At 37.1% G+C, this 669-nt stretch overlaps 1 protein-coding gene across 1 annotated transcript in view; it reads left to right on the top strand.

Moving 5' to 3' along the window:
- LOC119593415 overlaps window positions 1-669 on the top strand; it is a gene marked incomplete in the record, with an annotated part of 4729 nt that overhangs the window by 648 nt on the left and 3412 nt on the right. The window contains 1 exon segment of the mRNA XM_037942345.1: window positions 37-151. Coding sequence (XP_037798273.1) covers window positions 37-151 — 115 coding nt within the window.

Consider the following 669-nt stretch of genomic DNA (forward strand, 5'->3'; position numbering starts at 1 on the left):
TCATCACTATTATTTAATCATATCCTTTCCACTCAGGTGAGGACTGTGTGTTTGAGAAGAAAGTCGATTTCCCTAAGATTTCTCCCCTCATAATAAACACGGCGCTGAAGTTCGTGCTCCCAACCAAGGAAAACGACTCGGTCTTAATCAGGTAAAGTAGAAAAAGGAGATTTAGGTTGTCATTACCCTGTCACTTGCAGCATAGGTGGCAGGATATGCTTGAGCCAATGAGATACTTCACGTGACATATATGATCATGCTTTGAGAATGGCTGGTCGGAGATTACAAGCACTCTTTGCTTGACTAAACTGTTTTTATTTGTCATAGATTTTTTTTAACGCTGTGAAAACGCATTTGGAAAATTGGTGATGGGTAGCCGAATGCAACTTGTCCAGATAACATGGTTGCATTTCAATTAACTATCAAACGCTTATCATCACCAGTCTGTTACAATCTTGCCATCACCATTCTCTCAAGCGTATTTTCGGTATGATAAAAATTGGAGTCACTTAGCAACATTTTCTTACGAGAAATACTGTAATTTACAAGCCAAACGAAATGTCCTTTCTTTTAGAACTATCAGTACTCACAAGTACAATAAAAAAACATTTCCAATATATACCCACATATTACTAAAAAAAAAGTCTGTTGCAGAGAATGAAACTACAA

Source organism: Penaeus monodon, chromosome 32, assembly GCF_015228065.2.
Source record: "Penaeus monodon isolate SGIC_2016 chromosome 32, NSTDA_Pmon_1, whole genome shotgun sequence".
NCBI lineage: Eukaryota > Metazoa > Arthropoda > Malacostraca > Decapoda > Penaeidae > Penaeus > Penaeus monodon.